Here is a 22,330-nt window from a genome sequence, read left to right on the forward strand (position 1 = left end):
TGTTACACCTGGAAAAAAACAGTGACAAAATTCTACCCCAGAGATAACTGCTTTTCAGTTGTGCATAAACTTATCTCTCTCAGTTTATATATATTAAAATATATCTAAATATATTAAAAAAAATAGGCACAGTAAAAATTATGCATATAATATGGATTGTATGTATATTGTAAAGATATGTGGAAGGAGACTGTCTGCTCCTTTAAAGGGTATCTGGTCAAGGACATTTTTCAATGAAGCAAGGGAAAATCAGAAAAGGAGGAAGCCATATGCAAGAACACACAGGGACACAAACCTGAGGGAGACAGTGATGAGAACCAAACCTGGTCAGTCACATTAACTGATCAAGTGAGTGAGAGTGTGAGAATGTTTATTCCAGTGAGGTTATCTGATCAGGCAGTATATCAATTGGGAAGCCAGCAGAAAAGGGGAAAATCAGAAACCAATGTATACAAAGACACAGATCTGACAAAGCAAAAATTGAGCCAACAACAAGAAACGAACCTTGCCAGTCACACTGATGGCTGTCAAGAAACTACAGGCACAACTTCCAGGACGGTCAACCTGGACTTTGCAACTGGTAAGACTGTAAACCAGGGGCATCCCATACTGGGAGGGGTCCCGGACTTGATAGACCTATATAAAACCCTGAGGGCATGAGCAGGGCAAAGGGGAGCGGGGAGGAACAAAGACAGAGGTAGGCAGAAAAGCACATAAAAGGGGCTGGTTGTTTGTAGAATAGGGCAGGTCAGTATGTTTGTCTGGCTGAGCCCTGTACCTGATCTTCAGTCTGTCCTGTCATCTTGTATCTTCCTATTAAATCTTTTCTTAACTATCTCTCTGTATAATCTCACCTCTATCCCACATGTATGTGTGCTGCAAAATAAAATAAAATAAAAAATTCATGTTATTAGCATTAATTTAACAGAATTCAGATTCTGGTGAGACCTGTATCCGTGAGTGGAATTTGGTGCCAGCTGCTGGAGTCAGACGAGGGGTATGAGTGCCTTGTAGTGCCCAGTGCCCCTCTTTTGAAGGCAGCACCTTCTCTATGGCAGTCTGTGTGACCAGCCACGTTAGTATCCTCTGTGTGTGTGTGTGTCTACACTCTGCTTCGTTACTATTTGAATCTGCAAATGGGAAAGTGGCAGCCGTGTCCCTCAACCTGGGCAGAGACTTTACATCCCTGGGCACCAGGCTGGGCTCCAGTAGCTGGGCAGGAGGGTCCTGGGCAGGAGTGGCTGGAAGAGGTGACTGCACTCCTTACATCACTTAACATACATATTATTTGTGAGTCACAAAAAATTTAAATGATGTTATCTAACCATCATTCATCAGTACCCCTCCCACTAAACAAGCAGTTCAATTATTTAATTCTCGTACAAACACTGTGGCATATGCTGAGAGAAATTTCTGATTAATTGATTCAATAAGGAACAGGGAGGTAGCTTACTACCCATTAGCAAGTTCTCTCTCCTAACCAGGTGATGTATTACAACTATTATGTGGCAGGACAAGAAAAAGTTCTCAGCAGCTGAGAAGTTACAGGGCTTTTAAAACATTTTCCTGTTTATACATATTTTTATATAAGTTACAACAAAGTAGAATTTGTACTTTGTCTGGAGTTAGTACAACTATGGAATGATAATAGAGTACTTTCATTAAGAAGATGATTGAGTCCCACTGGTGTTTCTGGCAAAGATAATCAACAAGATTTTATATAAAACTGAAAGGAAAAGATATAATGTCAGATTAATTATTGAAAAGTCATGAATAATTTTGTAACTCCTAAATTGTAATAGCTAAATAGAGTTTGTCACTGTCTTTTAGAGTGTTCTCCCCAGATACCATGTAAAGTTTATGAATGGTTTTCTGAAGCATGTAACATTTTATATGCCACAGGAAAAAAGGTTGGTGCATAATTAAATTACTGATACCTTGATCATTTCTGTCTCTCTTTATCTGAAGATAGTTTATATGTGATAAGAAAGCTTCTGCTTATAAGTGTCATTCTTTGACTTTGCCAGCCTTCCGAATATTTCCTACACAGAGAATCCATTTATATCCAAACTTTGCTTTTTCTCTATCTATGATATTTGTAGACTTGGCCTTTTATTTGATCCTGTGAACCAAACACTTGCCCAAAGTTTAAGATGTCATTAATAATTGCTAACTCATGCTATCTTACTGTCAATTTTTTTCTCTTTCATCAACTTTGTTCAATTCAAAACCAGCTCTAGCATATTTTTTTATCCCATCATTCTGCTCTCTGTACTCTAGTCTACTGTCTTTCACTACAAGTTCCTGAACCATACCAATCTTCCAAATTATCGATCCCTTGCTCAGCCTGTAGCACCTTCTTCTGTTTGTCTCAAAGTTCTGCTTGTTTTTTTCTATGGCTTTTTGCAGTTTAGACAACCCTCCCTCTTGAATGAGTATTTCATATATTTCTATATAAAATCTAACCATAAATCTCAGAAAAAATAAATACGTATCATATAACATAACCTTGTAAGTTGACTGAAATCAACAGTGTCATTGGTTTATATTACACCATTAGTAAAATAAAATGGAAAAACTTATGATCCGTAACTTCTAACTGGGAAAAAATATTGTTAGAAACACTTAAACATGTGAAAGCCTATAGAATGTTCCCATGATGCTGGTTTTGAGTTTTTTGCATTTTCCTCTCAGAAGAGTGTATGTGTCTCCACTGAACCACAGCATCACTAAAACCAGTTTTAATCATCACTTTTCCAAACGTCATTTTTTTCATTTTTACAATGAAATTTTACTATAATTTTCAATTCAGTTTTAATCATATCCTGTTTAGAAATGGTAAAAAAACATCAGGCATGTTTCAATCTGTGCAGTCTTAATTTTCTTCTAGAAAAAGGAGCATTTAGTTTTCCTATACATGAACTGGAAAATTAGAAGGATTTGCATGGGATCTGAAGATTCTAGACAACATTATGACTCGTGATGAAACACAGAAGCTGTCTAAAATTCAGGTAATAACAGAATTAAAGTATCAATGTTATTTCTATAAAATGCTAATACAAAAAAAAATCAATGCAGAGAAACTTAATAATAAAATAAGAAGCTCAAATGTAGCTTTAACTTCTTCTAAACTGACAGTCACTTGGTTTAAAATATTTGTGACAGCTATTTATTTTTGTTGGGTTTATGACCACAAAGAGAAATCAAGCCCATTAAGTTAGGAAATTGTGCTTAATTCTAATTAAACAACTTTGTCTTTATCGGAAAATTCTATATATGTTAAATGAAAAACCAAAAACGCTGTAACTTTTCTATTCTATATCTTTCTTTTAAAGCTTTGATAACTGCTTTAAATGAACTAGAATTCTTTTTTTTTTTTTCCAGTATATTCACAATATTTTAAAATCTATGTTCTGTGTTTTGAATCCATAACCCCCCAAAAAAATACAGTCCATGAAAGAGCACATACCAAAACCAATAGGCAGCTTTATTGTCCATGTGCAATCCAAACTGCTAGGATAGTTGCCAGGAAACCCAGGGCTGAGGATCACTCCGCTGAAGTCTGACATGCCACCACCACATTGTGCTGCAAAAAAAAGCAAAGACATTTTTCAGAGGAGGAAAATGACCTAAAAATTAATCCAGACCATTGAAGATCCTTCCAACATTAATAGCATAATAATAAGATTTATATTTCAAAAAATACACAAACGTTCCATTACCATGAAATACCACTAATACCACTAAATTGCTAACAAAGCAATTTACAAGTAGGTGCTTTAAACATATGTAACTACTCTGAATTGGCTAGGTTTTAATCTGGGGGACACATGCACCTGAAAAGAGGATAGAACTTTACTCTGCACTCCACGTGAACCACCCTTGTGAACAGGCAAGCAGCACACATTAGCTCATAGCAACATTGACACAATTCCACATTAGTTTGAAAAGAAGCGTCTGAATAATATAAGATAATAATGTATTTTTAAAAGATTCTGTACTCAAAGAATTTCAAGAGGCCTTTTAAAAACTGCATTTGTATCCTGCTGTTCTAAAAATGAGATAAATTTAACGTGCTTAGAAAATATACACACATATTTCCATATTTGAGTTTAATTTTTTTGAGGCAGGACATCAGTGAATAGAGTAACTTACACATCAATGTTAGATTTGAAATGTTAGTTATGGTAAATACAATTTTGTTCAACAGTTTTGTCCAATTAACAGTTGCTACATCCTTTGATACACAATTAAAAATCATTACTTGTGAAAAAGAAGGGAAAAAAATAAATACCCCCCCCCTAAAATTTCAGCAGAGCACCTTTCTCTTCAGAATTTACCATAGAGCAGTGCAATTATCATATCAGACTTCCTAGACATAAGTTAATGCATAATGATAGAAACTGAAGACTAACTCCTGAAGAAATTCTTACAAATATCTGAATCTTGTTGAATATTTATAAATTCTAAGCTGAAGGAGCTTGGTACCTCATAGGAGGTTTTTAACACCTCACAAGATTAAGAACAGGATTATGAGAGGCAGCTCAAGAGGATATATAATCTGTCCTGAAGAAAAGCAAAGTAAAAAATTTTTAATGAGATCTGCAGTATCCTACTTTCCATACATTCAAGATTAGAAATACAGATGACTTTTACTGTTACAGAACCCAAGCAAAAAGGCATTTCTATTCAGTGAAAGAAAGTGCAAATAGAGTTTTACATCCCTCACATTTATTTATCATATAAGGAGAATATATTTAAATGCATTTCAGATGTTTCATCTGGACTCCTGGCAGGATTCCAGTGCTTCTTCCAACAATACTAATATGGTCATGGATATAGTTTAGTTTGAAAAATAATATATCTTCTTAAATTGGGCAGACACACTTTATGTTGAACTTACTAGAGATGAAAATGTAATGCTATTTCTGCTTTAGTAATTTCTATAATAGTCATCACTGCTGTGGAAATGATTCATAAATAAATGAACTATGTTTGCAAGCGTCTCTGGAGGTCTCATCACTGATAGTGAATTGATGATAGGTTCTGACTAGAACATATTTAATTCTTTCTTATTCTGATTGGACTTTTCAGAAAAGCTTTGTGAAAATAAATGTGGAGTGTACTTTGAAAATCTTCAGCTTAATTTGACCATTTTCACTTTTAATTAAGAAGTTCTGGTTCTCCCTGTTCTTTGCCCTATACATATCTCCTATTGTTGAGTTCTCCAGCTTTTTCATTCTGGCATATTAAAGAAAGCTTATGTATGCTGATCATACCTAAACATATTGGAATCGGATAATTCCACCTTCTTACCGGTCCAGGCATACAGGTGATATGTGAATGTCCCTAAAACGGCAAAATATTTGCTTATTAATGTAATAAAAAATATACAATATATGGGACATCATTAATATCTCAACAAAAAATAATTTATAATTTAAAACATCATCAAAGTATATAAAACCAATAAGGTATAACATTTATACCGTACACTGTGAATTGTATCATACCTTCAATATAACAGAGAAGACTGTAATCTTATCTATGTTACTATTAGCCCACTAAAGAATTGTGTCTATGCCCTTAATATTATTTCTAACGGTATAACAGTGTCCAGCTGAATTATGTAATACCATCTTTAGTATAAACCAAGGGTCTAGAAACTAAATGTCTAATTGAAAAAATGTTTACATAGCACTGATTTGCATCATTTGTGGAACATGATAAAAAGATATGAACTATATACATTATATAGCACTGAATTTACATCTTAAATTCATAACACCTATTATAGATGCAATCTTTACCCTCACAAGTTCCAAGACCCACCAGAGTGACCCTCTGTTTTGTTCATCAGCCCCATGTAATTGCAATTGTCTTCCAGAGACAGCAAATGAAAATTAAAAATCTAAAGAGAAAACTGCACTCGGGATATCTTGCAAAACCACATCATATACACTTTAAGATGACCTAGGTGAAAAAAATTCAGTAGCTTTTAGCCCATTTGTTCAACCTTCATATGAAGAGAAAAGTTAGTTTTTCATGTTAAATCTCCTTGTCAATTCAAAGCCTGTAGCATTTGAGGGAACCAAGTATCTCTAAAACATCCAGGGTAACTGAACTGTTTATTCATCAATCTGCAACCCATTCTTTTTCTCTCCTAGAAGGAAAATAAACACACTTTCTCCATAGTGCAAGTGGGCATATGTGCTTATTGCTAGAAGAAACAAAAAAGAAGTGGCAAAGTCATACTGTATAAGCTATGAAAAACAATATGGAGGGAAGAGATTTTACATGTGTGTTTGCACAGTCTATGCTCCTTTGTTCTTTATATTTTCCATGTTTCAGTCATCTACTGTGTCTCATCTGCTAACACGTTTGTATTTAAGCATGAAATTAAAACAAAGACGAAAAAAATAATTAACAGGTTGTTTCCAACAATGACCAGACACAATCAGGCACCGTAAGAAGTAAACTTCAACAGTTATTGTCACAGCTGCAATCACAGAACATTTCAGTTATTTCTGAAATGCTAGAAGGCTGCAGACATGACTAGAAACTGTCTTGAAGGGAAAACTGGGATACAAGTCCCAAATTCAAATGGCAGTTGAGATCTGGAAGCAGACAAGTTTATCATAATACATAAACTGCAGCTTTTTTTAAAAAAAATATTTTTAATCCAAAAAAAGTAATTCAACTTTTATTTTTGGTGAAGTAAATATGACCCCAGTATTTAGATCCTCACAGAATTATGCAAAATAAATTTTTGACATTATTAGCACTTTTAAGACATCAGTTAGTTAGTCTGACACTCATCAACCTGTGTTACAGACCAGACTGACGTTAACAAAGAAAGGCAGGTAAGTTATCCTTTTGCTATTTTACTCCAAAGGTATCAATAACTCTATTAGTGGTTAATCATGTGCTGTTATGTACAAAATGTTTTCTCCTTTTAAGACTGTTCTTTTTACTGTGCATAGATAATGTGATTGTTTTCTTTCTTTTTACGCTTTCAGAGAGTTAAATAAAGTGGAGACTGTAGAGTCTGCAGTCACAAAGAAACATTAGTTGAAAATAGTAACCTATCAGTTGGAACCTTAGTCCTTTCCCGGATCATCTCAAGTGGAAATAATACTGGTTTGAATTTGTTTCTACAGTGTAACTGTACAAAATCTTGAAAATATTGTCAATAACAGTCCTACTTGTTATATATGCTAAGTAACTCAAAGAGGCAAATTAGTCAGATTACAATCACTGCATTGGCCCTAGTTATACCTTTTGCAAATGCAAGACCATAGCAAACTTACTTGTCAAAATACAGCCAAATTTGAAAACCTTTTTGGATAAAAAGAAACCCAAGAAGTTACTGAAACAAAGTAACCGACACTATCTGATCTACTGAGAAAAAAAATTATTTCCTTTTCCTTTGTTTCTTCTTACACCCCCTGTTCAGTTACTTTCTTTCTCCTCCTGTACATAGGGAACTATTGATAATTGCTCATCAAGTGATTTAACTTGATTTGCCAACACTGCATAGCTCAGTTATGCATACCAAAGACTCCTTCAATAACAGATAACAACCAATAATCAGAAATGCAGAGGAAGCACAGCGCCATACACTTCTGATGGAAAATTTGGAGAGTTGCTGATTTAACATTTGGCTGAAAACCCTACCAGTCCTGACAGCTTATCATGCGTTCACGATTCCTGAAGAGTTCAGTGTCCATTTCATATTGGCAGACTCAAACATAACCGTGTTAAAGGACTGAAAAGGTACTATTTGAAATTGAAAACTTGGCTCACCTGAAGAGAATAACCCTGATCACACTGGAAAGACACCACATCTCCAACCATGTATCTGTCTCCAACTTTGATCCCATTGCTTGGGGTCTGTGGTTCAGGACAAGAGTCCAAACCTATAGCTGTGAAAAATTGAGAAGTTAAGACATTCTAAGGAACATCAAATCTGTTTTTAGATTCACATGGAACTTCTGTATCCACTGTACACAGGTACATTGTACTGATATGTTTTAGGAAGCTCTTGGGTACCAGCAGTTTGTCTGTGGACAAGTGGCATATTATTATGGAACAACTGTTATATAAGGAGAAAATCTTCTTCCCTGAGTAAAGGAAAAGGAAGGAAATAACCAGGGTGGCAACAAACAATTCCCAACAATCTGCAGTCTCAGCTCAAAGTCTCCTCTAAATTTCCACTATCTCCTGCCTCAGACTCATTCATTTTCACCTCTAGTCTCACCCCTAATTACAACCTACCTAATTCAAACTGGGAGCACACACCACCACCACCACCACCACCCCTTTCCTTTCCCAGAATCTGTTCCAGGGGATGCTGGCCAATACCACACCAAGTGCAAAACACAGGAAAAAAAGTGCAAAGCATAACTGCTCACCTGCATTTAGTCCTTCACAGGTCTGACTCCACTGTTCCATTCAAGTAGACACACACAGAGTAAATATTTACATCAAATTTCACCTAATCTGCTATTTTTAATCACATATCTAAGTATCTTTTCTATTGGAATAGAATCAAGTTTGCTAAGAGACCGTATGCTTTTTTCGCGGTCATCAAAAAGAGAAATAAATAAATTCTTCTTCACTGCATCTACCCAGGAATATCCAGGAATATACAAATATGTGATGCATTAAGTATAAGCCGCTCAGTTACTCTCTTTGCCTACTGTAAGAATTACACCCTAACGAGTTGTGAAGCCAGGACTGTTAAGCAACTAAACATCAGTACACAGGGTAATAGGGAAATTTTGTGGGATTCAACAACGGCATTACTTCAATATATTATCAACCTTTTCATGTTTAAAAACTTACAAACGTAACTGATCAATTCCTGTAAGAATCTCATTTAGTAAAAATTACTCTTTGAAGATTCTTACAATGATCTATTTTAATACTATGTGAAAGCTGAAAGCTAATAAAAATTCTAAGGAATTTATAAAGTATACACATTATATTTCTCTATGAGGCATGTTTTGTGCATCAATAATAGTTTTCGCTGCCACAATTTTATAATAACATTGTATTGTAAAAATGACAAAAAAAGAAAAGCATGTCTGGCATTTAGAAAGTAGGTATTAAACCAATAAACTAGTTTGCAATTCCTGTTCCTAAAAATGTAGTGGGCACATGAAATTTTATATGAAACGATATTAAAAGAAAAATCCGTTTGAACTAAAATTATTGGAATCTACAGTCTGTTCATACAAGTAAGACTCGGGACCATGACAATATAAACTTCTGGCTGTAAAACATAATTCAGTTCTAAATTGGAAAAAAAACCCAACACCTTAATACCTTTGCAGCCTTTATTTTCTCTGCTAAGAAAAGTAATGACTGGTTAAAACGTATTTTTCATTGCAGCTATCTGATAGTGGGAATCAGAAATAACTCATACAGGTCCACAAACTGAGTAGTTGTACTCATTACTTTCAGTCACTATTAACTTTACGTTCCTGGTTGTTTTGTTTGGGTTTTTTTAATTTTATATTTTGGTATTAAGGAATTTACACAATTTAGCAACAAGATGTTCTTCTAAATAGTCAATATTGGTTTGCATCTTTTTGTGTGGAAAGGAATGCTGCTACTTTAAAAAAGTTAGTATTTATTTCAGGGGTATCCCCTGCAGGTTCAAAAAGAGGATGTAATGTTCTTCTCTCTATGACAATAATGCTTTTGTATATATTGATCACAGACTTACAGATCCCATAATGATCCAAAATTTGCCATGTACAAAATGTTATGAGAATTTTACAACCAATTTCTACATAAGAGATTATTTTTATCTTTGAATTCTTATTTCTTCTTCCCAAACTACAAAAATAACATCAAAGAATCCATTTTGAAAATGGCTGATGGACCTAGATCTACTTTTTATATTTTAGAGATCCAGATGGTGATCCAGCTCTTGTATAAATTACAAATGGACAGCAGTACTTGGCTTACACAGATGAGTGCTTATAATCTATTTTGAACAGTAAAGGAAAGAGTTAGTAGTTTTCATTTTCCAATTACTGAACCTTTAGTTGAAATGCAAAACCTTACTATGTGAATATTCAGCCCATTCAAAGTGAAATGAGTTCATTTAAATGCCTTTCTCAGAGACTATATCTTAACAGTTCAAACCAGATCACAGGTATTCATCCTATTGTGGTCTCACTTCAATTAATAAAATAATGTTTGGAATGTCTACAATGTCTTTCAACAAACTGAAGCATAACAGGGTTTGCTGCCTTCCCAGCTGAGGGCTAGTTCAGAGAACTTGTGTCTTTAAAGTGTCATGATAGTAATTCAGGTGAAATCATAAATGTATTCCTAAACTGCACTCTGTTCATTATTGACTCATTTGTGGTGCATGACTAGTTTCTCAAACCACATTATACTATTATCTCAGCATAATGTGTTGGATTTTTAAACTTTCATGAGCAATGGCATTAGAAAGAAAAGAGATTTTAACATAGGCATTCATTGAAAACATACTTTCAGTATCTTCTAATTTTTGGATAAGAAGAGTTCTACATAAAGAAAAAGAAGCTATTTGATGCTGTTTTGCCCTTCTCCAATAGCTTCTACGGATCTAAATATAAAAAGCTACCAATGAAATTTTAAATAATGCACTCTGAGTCTACACAAGTCTTAAAGTAATAACCCTTTTTATTTTTAAAAAATATTACTGTAATTTTATGGAAATGTTTTCATATTTTATGACGTTAGAATTATACCTTATACAATTTAAATATATAGATTTCTAGGGATTATATTTTAAAATGAAAATTAGTATGTCATATTTTTTACTAATTCTAAATAGATATTGAGTATTATAGAAATTATGTATGAGGCAATCTGACAAATTTAACTAATCTCAGAGAATATTACTACTTTAATATTGATAAAGCAAAACTTTAGTTGGAGAAAATGAGGACTAAATTAAGATCTATAGTGGCATAAAACATATAAACATTATTTATGTGTTTAACAAACCATTCTGTGGTGCTCTTTGTTGACATACTTCAGTTGATGAAATATATTTTCATATTTCATATAGGGCTGACATCACTCCGATATTCAAAAAAGGCAAGAAGGAGGACCCAGGGAACTACAGACCAGTTAGTCTCACCTCTGTCCCTGGGAAGGTAATGGGGCAACTCATTCTGGATGTCATCACCAAACACGTTGAGGAACAGGAAGTTATTGGAAGTGGTCAACATGGATTTACCAAGGGTAAATTGTGCTTGACCAATCTGATAGCTTTCTATGATGTTATAAGTAGTTGGCTGGATGAGGGGAGAGTCGTAGATGTCATCTACCTTGACTTTAGCAAGGCTTTTGACACTGTCTCCCATGACATCCTCATTAGGAAGCTGAGGAAGTATGGGCTAGATGAAGTGACAGACAGGTGGATTGAGAGTTGGCTGTGTGACAGAACTCAGAGGGTTGTGATCAGTGGCACAGAGTCTAGTTGGAGGCCTGTAACCAGTGGTGTCCCCCAGGGGTCAATACTCGGTCCAATTTTGTTCAATATATTCATTAATGACCTGGATGAGGGGACAGAGTGTATCCTCAGCAAGTTTGCTGATGATACTAAACTGGGTGGGGTGGCTGACACCCCAGAGGGCCGTGCTGCCATCCAGCGTGACCTGGACAGGCTGGAGAGCTGGGCAGAGAAGAACCTAAGGAGGTTCAACAAAACCAAGTGCAAGGTCCTGCACCTGGGGAGAAAGAATGCAAAGCACCAGTATAGGTTAGGGGCGGACCTGCTGGGAAGTAGCTCGGAGGAGAAGGATCTGGGGGTTGTGGTAGACAGTAAATTATCGATGGCCCAGCAATGTGCCCTTGTTGCCAAAAAGGCCAATGGGATCCCGAGCTGCACAGGGAAGAGTGTGGCCAGTAGGTCGAGGGAGGTCATTCTCCCCCTCTACTCTGCACTGGTGAGGCCACAACTGGAATACTGTGTCCAGTTTTGGGCTCCCCAGTTCAAGAGGGACAGGGAACTGCTGGAGCGAGTCCAGCGAAGGGCAACTAAGATGATTAAGGGCTTGGAGCATCTCCCTTATGAGGAAAGGCTGAGAGAGCTGGGACTCTAGCCTGGAGAAGAGAAGGCTGAGGGGAGACCTTATTATGGCGTACAAGTATCTCAAGGGTGGGTTGAAGGAGGATGGAGCCAGGCTCTTTTCAATGGTTCCAAGTAACAGGACGAGGGGTAACAGGCACAAGTTAGAACATAGGAAGTTCCGTTCAAATACGGAAAAACATCTTTACGGTTCAGGTGACAGAGCACTGGCACAGGCTGCCCAGGGAGGTTGTGGAGTGCCCTTCTCTGGAGATTTTCCAGACCCGCCTGGATGCAGTCCTGAGTAATGTGCTCTAGGCAATCCTGCTTTAGCAGGGGAGTGGGACTAGATGATCTCTAGAGGTCCCTTCCAACTCTGAAAACTCCGTGATTCCTCTGAAAACTTCCGTGATTTAAGGTATCTATTGGAATACATAAACTGCATGTTATGAATGTAACAAGAATTTAAGGATTAAACAAAGAAATAAAAATATTATAGAAAAAAGGGTTATTGATAAGACTATGAGTCAGTTTTAGAATATGAATACTTAATTCCTTACATCAAAGTACCATTTACCTGGTTTTACAATATATTTTCAACAAATAAAGTTCAGGTTTTGTTGGTTTATTTCTACATAAAAAAGTACATTTGGATTTTGTAGCAGTTCAAAAGATGAGCCAGACTGGACAGTGTGAAAAATCTATTAATAAAGGATGAAAAGAGATACTGGAAATGAAACAGAATGAAACCTTACAGAAAACTGTTGTTGAGGTGAAAAAGTAATCATTTTGGCAAGAGAGGGGCACTTCCCCTCAGACGTGAGTCTCCTAGAATACATGAAATAGACTTGGAAGATCCACTGTATATTGAACAAAAAATTTTTATGGTTAAGTCACTTGAAAATTGCTTAATATAAATATTTAACTCTGATGTGATTTTCAATGAGAACTGTGCACTGATACTAAGACTTTAATTTAGCTGACTTCTCATGGTGACCTCTGTCAATGTAGGTTCCAGTGAAATGCAATAAATATATGCAACACTGGCATTAAAATGTGACTGTTACTTTCTACTTACTAACTCTCTCTAAAAGTATAATTATAACATTTAGAGAAGCAAGCATTGTCTGAGAGTCAGAGATGACCAGCAGAACTGAGGACAGCAAACTCTGTTCTGATCAATGCATTTCCAGAGAAATTTCAGTACAAATACAGCACTATTCTGAGTTCTGGATTCCTGACAAAGGTTCCTGTCTCTCCGTGGCAGAAAGCTGCAGGAGACAAAAATCCAGAAAATACACAAGATACGGTTTCTGTTGTGTCCCTTCCAACAATGATGAGAAAGTACTGTCCCTCAGTTTAATCTGTGTCAAATTCATGATTCAGACCAATGCAGAATTTTCCATAGTGTCTTCTTAAAAAAAAAAAAAAAAAAAGCTCATATGAAAAAAAAAAAAAAATCATAAAATTTTCCTCCAATCCACAGGCAACAGAAACTATGTCTTTCTTGGTGAGTAGTAGGGAATAACAGTCATAGATCTATGGACTGAAACAGCTGGTGCCTAGGACTCAAGATCCACACTAAGTGCTAAACTAAAGGGTCTTACTAGCTTTAGTTAGTCTGGTTGTATAGGCTGATTGTACACTAGTGGCTGAAGGCTGAGACGTTGAAGTACCACTCCAATTTATTTCTGCATGATAGGAATCCAGATTGCATGCTCTGACATGACGCTTTAGTTCTGTGATGTGAGTCAGAGAGTAGTAAACAAACAGGGATGTCTAATGCCTTACATTTTTCCACATTTATTCTACAAAATCGTTCATCATTTTGCAATTTGAAGTATAGGAATTTAGTTATAATGTACGTCTATTTTAAACTTCAAAATAACCTTGGCAATATTTTCTATTTTATTTTCCTTATTAACGATATATAGATTATGTATTCCAAGATTTTATGCAGTTACGGTCACTTAATCCTATTCTGTACTTTGAATACCATAGACTTTGCTTCAGTAAATACCACACGTGCAATAATTTGTTTCTATTCTAGACCATATCTTTATAAAATATATCACAGAAAATCCTAATTCAGAAGTTATACTAGTTTACTCTCCAACTGCAATTCCTTACTTGTTACAAAATTTTTGCCCTTAAAGTTTGCATTTGTTTCCAATAAAGATTACATGTTTAGACATTGCTTTGCAATTTCCTCACTCCATCCAAAGTCTATATGAAGTTTTAATCACATATGCCTATCACCTGCACATGAAAAGTTAATAATTAATAATTAATCTTGTAAAATAATGTATGTCACTGAGCTACTGGTTAATTGGGTATCTACTGAGGGACATCAATATTCTTTCCTGAATCACAAATTTTCAGCATATACTTTGGGTTAATATACTCACACAGAAAACATATTACATAAACACACATAAATCCTTGTATAAATCCATACACTCATATATGAGTGTATGGATTTATACTCACTATTGTTCTTGGCACTTCAAATTATATATTGTGAATTCTTTCTTTATTTAGGGGTGAAAGTTTTATACCGGCAGTACACTACACATGTCAGTTATTTGGACACCTAGGAATATACAGATGCATTTTCTCTTTCATTGGATTCAGTATCAGTAATTCAAATTATTTTGTTTTCATAACTTCCTGCAGTTTTTTGCCCTCTGAAGTTGTAAGCAGCTGAGAGTATCTGCACTGCAAGGAAATGGCAGGATAATTCTAACCTGTAATTAACGTTTAGTTATAGACAAGCGATCAGGCAGCAATTTTGCAAGGCCATGTTCTCCGACTGGCTAATCAGACAACCAGAGCATGGGATTTGCATACTGTAAAACTGACAAGAAATAACCGTGACATAATTATGCAGATCAGACACCAGAACCAATATTAGCAGAGGGAACTGCACAGCTGGGAAGAAAAAAAAAATATATCTGCAACAAAATATTAGTGATTGCCAGAATTCCGGTCAGTCAGCTCGGGCAATCTCATTTAGACAGAAAGTATGTTTATAATTACAGCCTTTTCCGCTGGTGAGGTACTCAGCAATAATAAAAACGTTTGAAATTATTCTGCTGTGTTCTCAGCAACCTGTGAACATTTGTCAGTTAGTTAAGAAACGCAGCTGCTAATTTCAGTTTATTCATTCTCACATATTCGCTGAGAGTCATTAGTGTTCATCTCCTACACATACATGTAAAATACATACTGTATAGTACATCTATTATTGTATTGGACGTAATTTGCGGGTTTTGGGGGGTGGGGCTGCAGGGCTGGCAACAAGGCCAGAGCAAGAGGACACCCCAGTGAGGGAGGACAGAGAGAAGAACAGGACCGAGCAGATGCTGGAGCCGAAGCAGCTGGCTGAGCAGGGGCTGGAGCCCCAGTGCCCACCCAAGCAGCCACTGAGGGGGGGGACCCTAAAGGCATCACAGGGACTGACCCAATCTGCTGTGCTGCCCTTGCCTCACCAAAGGGACTGAGCGGAGTGTGTGATGAAGGCACTGGAGAACAGAAAAGTGTGTGTGTGTGTGTGTGTAGGTGTCCAGAGGGAAGCAGGGGAGTTTTTCCTAAGGGTTGGTTTGGTATTATTTTTCTTCAATACCGGAATCAGCAATTAATTGTTAGTTGGCAAAGAAGTTAAGCTGAGATCACCCACAATCAATACGTTGGCTTGGCCTGCAAGAATTGTATAAATATGTTGTATCTTGGTATTAGGACTGTCACATGAACATGCCTGCCTTTGCTCCTGGCTGTTGTATGTTCAGAAAAGCTTTTCAGAGAGCAAAACCAAATTAAAGGTGAAAGCAAGACAAACTGGACTTCCTAGTCCTTACAGTACATGTTTCAGGATTGACCTTGCTCCCTTGGAATTAAATGAAGATTTTACCAATGGCTTTGAAGTAACAGTATGTAGCTTATTATGTGCAATAGGACTAAATATTCTTCTTTCATATAGTTTAAGTACGTCTGATGTCTGGAACCAGCAAGCACTCTTAATTAATGGAATATCTCTGCATTACCTGTATACTCAAGATGAAATCCAGCAGCTGAAACACTGATATCAGATTGAAAATTTAGGTACAGATTATTTGATGTGCTGTTCAGAAGTGGAGGTATGGTTGTTCCTGAAAAGAGAAATCAAAACATTACTGAAATGCACAGAAACATAACTAAATACAAAAATAAGTGTGTGTGTGTATAAAAAGAGAAAAAGAGATAAAGAGAAAGGCTGGAAAGGGGGAGAGAGGATAGGAGGGAGAGAAAAAGGTCGCATAACCAATTCCACCATATTTTGTCATCATGGATGTTATCAAATATCTGTCCCTATAAAAGTTTTATTGCATTTTCAGTGCACCACCATATCAGAGACATGAAGTGTAGGCACTCAGGGAAATGGGGTCTAATATAAATTTATATTACATGCCTTTATCCACAAAAGGAAAAATATTCACTAGGATTTTCAGAAAAGCGAGAGTAACTGGAATAATTTTAAATGTAACTGTCAAATATGCCAAGCAGCTCTGAACATATTTTGTAGGGCTATTCTTAGAAATGTGACTGATTATTTATTTCTGTTTCAGCAAAACACAACAATCTTATCGTCTGTGATCTCATTCTGTACACATGAATGAAGTAGAATAAAACAAAACAAAACAAGGAAAAGTAAGGCAAACAGAACCATCTCATTTATCTAAAATGAGAACAAAGAATGCATCATTTAGTCATGAACAATTTCAAGAAGCATCTGTTTTAGAGGTCCATTTCTAGGAGTTTCTGCTATAAAAGTGGGCAAAAAATGAGATTAATAGATGCCTAGTTTGGGAGCCTCTGAATGTTATTAAATTTCTAACATTTTCAAATGTTCATCTTTATGACAATCTGCTAAGAGGTGACAGATTAAAACAGAAAGAAAACTACCTGTTGTTAATTATAGAAGCAAACATACACACACGCGCGCACACACACACACACACACAAAAGAACTAGAAAGAGCTGTGTGTTTACAATAAAGAATTGAATCTATGATACATTTCTCAGTCACCTGAATAACTTCCAAGCCTTGGAGCATTGTTGTCAGCACCATCATAAAAGTCTAAAGAATCCCAGTTGTGTTCTGTGGCAAAACTCACCACTTGCACCTATGAAGAAAAATGTGAGGTAAAGAACATCAACTTCCCCTCCGTATTCAAGAGCAGAGACAAATGTAAATTGTAGCCTCTGTTGCTTTCAATCATGAAAAGTTGTGTCTTGCTCTCATTGTCAAAGAGAATGGAAAATCACCATTAAGTGAATAAAATTGCCTTGCAACATTTTAATTTAATTTAATTGCCAATTCAGACTTCTAAATCCTGTAACCCTTAGTGACAACCACATATTACCTCCGACAAGAGTCAAACTGTGAAAAACATCTGGGTATAGAATATGATTCCCTTGTTTGGAGGACATTGAGGGGAAGATAAAACACGGTATCGTCCATTACTGCAGTTTCTTTGTGATTCCCTCTAGTTTATCCAGGGCTAAAACCAGTCCCACAGTAATGCATGCTGTTTCATCTGTCTTGCCATGTTCCATTCTGCCTCCAGGTAAGAGCAAACTCCCGTGTTCGGTTGTCTTCATCACTGACTCATCTCCTGAGGAGGAACACTCACTAGCATGCTATAAGCAAAAGGCAGAACATTCACTTGATTCCTTCCAGAGGTGACAACAACCTTCCACTCATAAGGAGGTACAAAGCATTAAGCAGATAGACTGCAAGAAGGAGGATGCATCTGCTCTTATATAGTAAAAACATTCCCCACAAAGTAAAGAAATCCCAGGTTCCTCTTCTTTTTTTGGAGGGGAGATGGTCTTGCATTTTTTTGTTTTAGTGAAATAGCTATTTAATGAAAAGCATTTAAAGAGTGACAGTAGAATGGATGAAACCCCAACAACTCTCAAAAAGGGGTACCTTAGTCATTAAGTTAAAGAATTATGCTTCTTTTACTGTTCTTCTGCCTTGCTTATTCTTCCTTTTATTTTCTCTAAAATGGAAAAACTTCAATAGAAGAAATAAGCACCAGTTCCACTACTACTAGGTAATGAAGTGTCCTGGTTTGAGGTAAAACAGAACCAATTTTAATCAGTAACTTTGCTTCTTAGCTGGGCCTCTTCTAACTACTGAAATTAACTGCATATTGTGCAGACAGTGTTCACTCTCTCAGAGTGATCAGACCAATGTTTACAGCTGATGCCCAGGCATGGTGTGCAGAGAGGGTCTTGCTTATACTTATTGCTATAAGCCCCAAGGCCAACCGACTTTGTTATTTGCCCCGTTGGAGGGTCGGAAGCGGAAAAGCTCAGTGGGGTCCCACCTGCAGGGAGGAGCGGACAGGACAGGTGACCTGAAACTGACCAGCGGGGTATTCCATCCTATCTGCCTCATGCTCAGTATAAAAGCTGAGGGATCAAAGGGTCACTCTCTAATCCTTCAATGGCCGATGTCTGAGGAGGACTCTGTTCGTCTGCCTGTGATCCCGATCCTGAATCCAGATCCAGAATCCAGTTCCCATCTTTCACTAAGTCCAGTCTGGGACTGCCCCAGTGCCAGGCGGTGACGTGATTGTCATTCCTGGGAGCTTGATACGGTTTTGTATATATTTCATTATTTCCTTTTATTTTATTATTAGTATTTCATTAAATTAGTTTAGTTCCTTCTAAACTCATAAGTCTCTTTTTCCTCCTCTGCCTCTCTCTTTGAAGAGGGGTAGAGGGGAGCATCTGTCGGTCCCATCTGGGGTCCCCCATGTCCCCAGTAGCCAATTTGGCCTAAACCATGACATGAAGTTTGGGGTTATTTTTGTGAAATGTATGACTTGGATCTTCTTCTAAGTAAAAGGAATGTTCAGTTTGCCTACCTGTTTCTTGGATGGGGACCATAAACATTGCATTTTTTGTAGGAATTTGTCAGATACTACAACCAAAGGATGGTTTGATTTTTTTTTTTTTTTGAAGTGAAGCAATGGAGAGGCCCTGGCTGTTAGCATGTTTTAGATACTTGGACGATGCCCACTGGATCTGATCTCTCAGAATACTCTAAGACTCATCTGTTTATTTTTTGGTTCACAAGGGATTTAGGTGAAACTTATTGGTGTTGTCTCTGTCAGGAATATTTCTGAAGACATAACAAATTGGAAGTGCAGACACCTAGGTAACCTTCAGAGCAAATTTCAAATTATCTAATGTTTTTTATGTGTTTTCAGGGACAGATTGCTGCTGACTACAGTTTTTATATTTGTCATAAACTACCTAATTTAAAACATCTATTTTAGTGCAACTCATGCTATTTTGCCCTAACTTCCCCATGTAGTCAAAAAATAGACAGACGTACCTTCAGGCAGTGATTCAGAGCCAGAGTCTATATTAGTTTTGAATTGTCTACTCGAGGTACCTTTCTGCCCTAACTTTATAAGGAGCCACGGTAGATTAATTTCCTAATGTAAGGTATTTAAACTAGGTGCCTGGAGGCAGGTTTTTAGTGCATAATCTCCATATTTACCTAAATCTACTTTTAAATGTCTGTTTTTCGATTTGATATGAGACAGCTCAGCATTCACATCTGATCACACTGTTTCAACAAATTCAACAAAGTAATCACACATGTCGATAGTTGTTATACCTAGATAGTTTAAAATTCCATCTACACATTTCACAGAGGAATATGCATTGGTGATATATTCTTTTCATTTCCTTTAAAGCTGGGGAAGTGTCTTTGTTACTTTGAGGGAATAAATATTGGTCAGGAAAAAAAGTCCAGATATTTTATGCATTTACATAAACACAAAAGCATTAGTTATCACAGTATCTTGAATATCTGCATCTCAGGCCAGGCAAAATCAGCCACCCAAGTTTTCAAATGTAGCCTCAAGTAACTGATTTTCACAGTAACAATTCCATTTTTATATATGTATACTCAGGGTTTTTTCTTTTCTATGAAGTGAAAAAAATAAAACCAAAACAATTCCAATATCATTTTTAATGTCATTTGTAGATACAAAGCAAAGCTCAGTTCTGAAAAATAAGTCAGTAAAAACGGTATGATGACTTCTGATGTATACTCTGTCTTACTGATCCTGTATCATCTGTACTCAATTTAATATATCAGGGATTTATCTTCCTCAGACCTAGCCCTCAAAATCAGGCAGGATTCAAAGTATAAAGCATGAATATCACACTTGACTGTCCTGCTCCAGTGACAATATTAAATGTTCTACAGACCTAATTACAATCATACGAGTATGTTCATGAAACTGCCCTGTTGTCATTACATTTGTATAAGTATAAATGATTAACTTTTTCAGTAAGTGATAATAGAAAGGAAGGATGGTATTCGCAAGCTCAGCAAAATACCACAGAGAATTAGAATAAAGGAAGCAAGTAAATATATGTCTTTTTTTCTTATGACTCTGGAACAAAAGAATATCATGCAGATTAGACACTTAACTTGAAATCAAAGTTAGCAATTTAGTCACCTAATACAGTCTGCGATAAGAGCTAAACACTTCCAAAAAGCAACAGTGACTGCCTAAGTCAGGATGCCAATTAATGTCTAATTTAAATCCTATGAATTATCCTCCTAGTGTTTAACTTACATTACTGATTATATAAGAAATACACAGAACAAAGTATCCTAAAGTAGTCAACTGTTTATATCAAGTTTATATCAAGTAGCATTTCTCAAAATCAGTCTCAAAACTGATTTAGGTTATTAAATACTATTGTTAATGGACATTAGCATCTCTGAAAATTGAACTCATAAATATAATCATGTATGGACTTATGTTGTATTTGTGATGATTGCTGTGTTCTTCTGTAAAGTTTTTATGTTTTTCTTAAGTATTTTTTGTTATTTAAAACAAAATTTAAATGTTTTGTTATTTAAAACAAAAAATAGATTTTTTCTGAATGCTTATAAAGTAGCAAAGTATAAACTCATACTATTTTTAAAACTTACCTTGACACAGTAGAATACCTTAAAAGCTCTGTGATGTAATTTATTAAAAATACAGCTTTAATAAACTGTCCACAATGTTTTTTGCTGATTTTCATTATTAAACCTTTGTGTACAGAAACTGAGCTCTTTATTTATTCATTTTCTACAGTAGTTATATTTTAAATCATGGGTAAACATAGAAAACTTGCTACCCTGGTTTCTTGATATGAGTTTTGTTAGAAATTTGATCAGATGTTGCTTTTAATTTTTTAAAATTTTTAATTTAAAGTTTTAATTTATTAAACACAACTGCCTTTCCGATAACTAGATTTCTGACAGTTTCTTTAGTGAATTATAAAAAGTGAGATATACATGACTTTGCTTAATTGATACTTTTCTGCTATGTGTTCCATGAAGTTCTTAATCTAAATGTTAGTAAATGAGAATTCTGAAAATATTTTGAAGGATCCGTTCCTATCTCCTGTTGAAACATACTGAGGCATCTTTATATCACAATGAACTTCCATAACTATAAAGGAAATAACAAAGTTTCTAAGAAAACTTATACAACTTGTCCATAGAAGTAACACATTTAATTTCGTGCCGTTCGAGGAGATTTATCTATTTTTGAGGGAGGAAAATAATATCACAGGAAAGCCTATCTATTTCCTTTGGCTTACAAAAAGTCACCGACCTATTGAAATAACACATTTTAAGTTATTGGTGATTTTCTTCTAAGTAAAAAGCTACAAGTGCATCTTTTACAATTTTTGTAAATCTTACAACTTTTAAGAACTGCGTGAATTAAAAAAATGGCAATAAATTCCATTATGAGAATCATTAGTGAGACAGAAAAATATATTAATTAATGATTTTTCCATGCTTTTGCATCAGGAAAAATGGTTTTAAACATGATAACAAGCAAATAGCAAGTATACGTACTTGAATCCCAGCTCCCTCTGGTACTGTGATCTTCCACACACAATTCAGATTGTTGTCATAAGGCTCAGGGTAACCAGGAGACAAAATGGTCCCTTTGCGCTTTGTTAAAACTCCACCACAGGGCACTAAATGGAAATGCACAAGGCAAGAAAAGAATTATGAAGCTTCAGAAGTGAGAAAAGTTAGTATAAAAGCTTACACAATGTTCAACACACGATGGCTAAAAACTTTTGTAAATTTATGCTACATTAAAAAATTTATATTTGCCTCTGGAAAATAAAATCTTGTATCTCAGAAACCTTCTTTTAAATGAC

At 35.8% G+C, this 22,330-nt stretch overlaps 1 protein-coding gene across 3 annotated transcripts in view; it reads right to left on the bottom strand.

The window, feature by feature from the left end:
- Nucleotides 1-22,330, bottom strand: part of CSMD3 (CUB and Sushi multiple domains 3) — a gene marked incomplete at both ends in the record, with an annotated part of 716,885 nt that overhangs the window by 109,760 nt on the left and 584,795 nt on the right. For all 3 annotated transcript variants that reach the window (XM_082479076.1, XM_082479075.1, XM_082479074.1), the window contains 6 exons: nucleotides 3,470-3,586; nucleotides 5,280-5,349; nucleotides 7,807-7,925; nucleotides 16,126-16,230; nucleotides 17,148-17,244; nucleotides 22,017-22,141. In XM_082479076.1, coding sequence (XP_082335202.1) covers nucleotides 3,470-3,586; nucleotides 5,280-5,349; nucleotides 7,807-7,925; nucleotides 16,126-16,230; nucleotides 17,148-17,244; nucleotides 22,017-22,141 — 633 coding nt within the window. The remainder of the gene's footprint in view (nucleotides 1-3,469; nucleotides 3,587-5,279; nucleotides 5,350-7,806; nucleotides 7,926-16,125; nucleotides 16,231-17,147; nucleotides 17,245-22,016; nucleotides 22,142-22,330) is intronic.

Source organism: Vanellus vanellus, assembly GCF_965231255.1.
Source record: "Vanellus vanellus genome assembly, chromosome: 2".
In the NCBI taxonomy this organism is placed as follows: domain Eukaryota; kingdom Metazoa; phylum Chordata; class Aves; order Charadriiformes; family Charadriidae; genus Vanellus; species Vanellus vanellus.